This window comes from Microtus ochrogaster, assembly GCF_000317375.1.
Source record: "Microtus ochrogaster isolate Prairie Vole_2 chromosome 14 unlocalized genomic scaffold, MicOch1.0 chr14_random_1, whole genome shotgun sequence".
NCBI classification, from domain to species: domain Eukaryota; kingdom Metazoa; phylum Chordata; class Mammalia; order Rodentia; family Cricetidae; genus Microtus; species Microtus ochrogaster.
Genome location: NW_004949096.1, coordinates 30,913,583 through 30,915,342, shown reverse-complemented (window position 1 = coordinate 30,915,342; position 1,760 = coordinate 30,913,583). Strand labels below are relative to the sequence as shown.

The following is a 1,760-nucleotide window of genomic DNA, read 5'->3' as shown; positions in this document are numbered from 1 at the left end:
CCACCAAGTCCTGAACCAGGAACTGTCCCTCTCCTTGTGAAGAGTCCTTTGCTGAACCAGACTTCTAAAATTTGTTCCTGCTGATCCTCAACTCAACTATTTATGAAGAATCTTCCTTATTCTTGTCTGCCCTGAATCTCCGAGAAATGCTCTACGTATAGCTCTCTCACCCCACGACATGAGCTTCTAGAACCCTCCTAAGAACTTTCAGTACCCCCTTACCGAGTGGCCACGGATCCCAGGCAAGATTAGCAGGAAGCTGACCGCTAAGCACGAGAATACCAGGATGACAATGAGCAGCGGGACGCTGAAGCCCGCGGGGTGCCTGGGTTGGGGATAAAAGGGCATCACCCCGTCCCACGCAGTCATTCTGAGAGAAGTTCGAGAACTGCAGAGAACTGGTGTAAGTAAAAGAAAGTCTGAGACCCGCGGCTCTCCTAAGAAGCACAGAGACGGGATCCCGAAGCTCTTTCTGATTTGGCAGGTTCGCGCCGCGTTTGCAAAGAAAGGCAGACCCCCTTTTATAGGAGCGTGGGCAGCAAGCAGGGGAGGTGTCCCAATTCGGTGGCAGGGTCCCGTCCAGCTGAGCTCAAGAGCGGGGCGGGGACATGCAAATAACGGCAACCCTTTTTAACTGGAGGCCAAACCTCTGGTCCACACACTCACACCTGCCTCTGCCGTGTCGTGAGCTCACACCTACGAGACAGGATCCAGAGTGAAGGTTGAAAGTACATCCAGGAAGCGTGAAGATTCTCGGAGCTCCGAAGGTGGAGTGCGGGAAGCAGAGCAAAGAAAGAAAGCCTCCAAGAACACAGAAGCCAATTGAAACGGACCAGAGCCTTCCACCAAAGGTTGGGTCCTCCTAGCCCTCTCCTCTTTCCGCAGGCATTCACTGCAGATGAGAGTGGGGTTGAATGCGGGCCCCTGGCTCTCAGTTCATTAGCTTCTCCCACTCTCCTGCCTCATCCTGGAGAAGCAGTAGGTGGGAAATTGGAATGAGAGTACTCGGTTGTAGAGCAAAGCCCCGTGAAACAATGCCGCACTCTGTCAGGGCTGGGGGGGGGCATTCTCAATAATCTCCCAGGTTGTCCCAGAAAGAGTGTCATGAAGATGTGGGACCTGAGTAATGCTTCTGCCGTCCTCTTCCAGCACCAGCTGTAGGGGTGTGTACTACCTCCCACCTCCAGGCTGCAGGGACAGCATGCTTCCAGCAGGCCCCAAGACACTAGTGCTCCTGGGTGCTCTGCTGACTGGACCCCTGGGTCCAGCAGGTAAGTAGAAGGGACCTCTAGCTGAGAGGGGTCACCCAAAGTCCCATGAGGGTGGAAAGGGAGAAGTGCAGTTGGTCTTGGAAGCTGGAAGGGCTGGCTGGTCCTTCTCCATCTCCCATAGGATTTGTAAGATGAAGACTTGTCCTGAGTCCTCAGGCTTTGTGGAAGGATTGGGAATAGAGTTGGTTGGGAGGACTTCGCCAGCTGGGGAAGGGTCTCTGGGAGGTTAATGCCAAGTTGAAGGCTCTCTGCTCCCACAGGTAGCCAGGACGCACCCTCACTGCCCTGGGAAGTGCAGCGCTTTGACGGCTGGTTTAACAATCTGAAGTACCATCAGCGAGGTGCTACTGGTAAATCCTGAGTTCTCACAACAGTGCCGGCCCGCAGTTGGAGTGTGGCTGCAAGCGGGTTTTGCATTCACACCACACTCGTGTGCATTCCTAGGGCCAGGAGATGAGAGAAAGAGGGAGGGAGGGAGGGAGAGAGAGA

General features: G+C 54.5%; 2 protein-coding genes across 3 annotated transcripts in view; one reads left to right on the top strand and one right to left on the bottom strand.

Annotated features, from left to right (window-relative positions):
• Duoxa2 (dual oxidase maturation factor 2) overlaps window positions 1-369 on the bottom strand; it is a 3,130-nt gene extending 2,761 nt beyond the window's left edge. Inside the window, exon 1 of the mRNA XM_005364371.2 lies at window positions 223-369. Coding sequence (XP_005364428.1) covers window positions 223-369 — 147 coding nt within the window. The remainder of the gene's footprint in view (window positions 1-222) is intronic.
• A 390-nt stretch (window positions 370-759) lies between these two features.
• Duox2 (dual oxidase 2) overlaps window positions 760-1,760 on the top strand; it is a 17,909-nt gene continuing 16,908 nt past the window's right edge. The window contains exons 1-3 of one of the 2 annotated variants that reach the window (XM_005364368.2): window positions 760-851; window positions 1,150-1,271; window positions 1,532-1,621. In XM_005364368.2, coding sequence (XP_005364425.1) covers window positions 1,202-1,271; window positions 1,532-1,621 — 160 coding nt within the window. In that variant the 5' untranslated portion in view covers window positions 760-851; window positions 1,150-1,201. Of the gene's footprint in view, window positions 852-1,149; window positions 1,276-1,531; window positions 1,622-1,760 lie in introns of those variants that run through there. The other variant, XM_005364369.1, reaches the window with a different exon arrangement.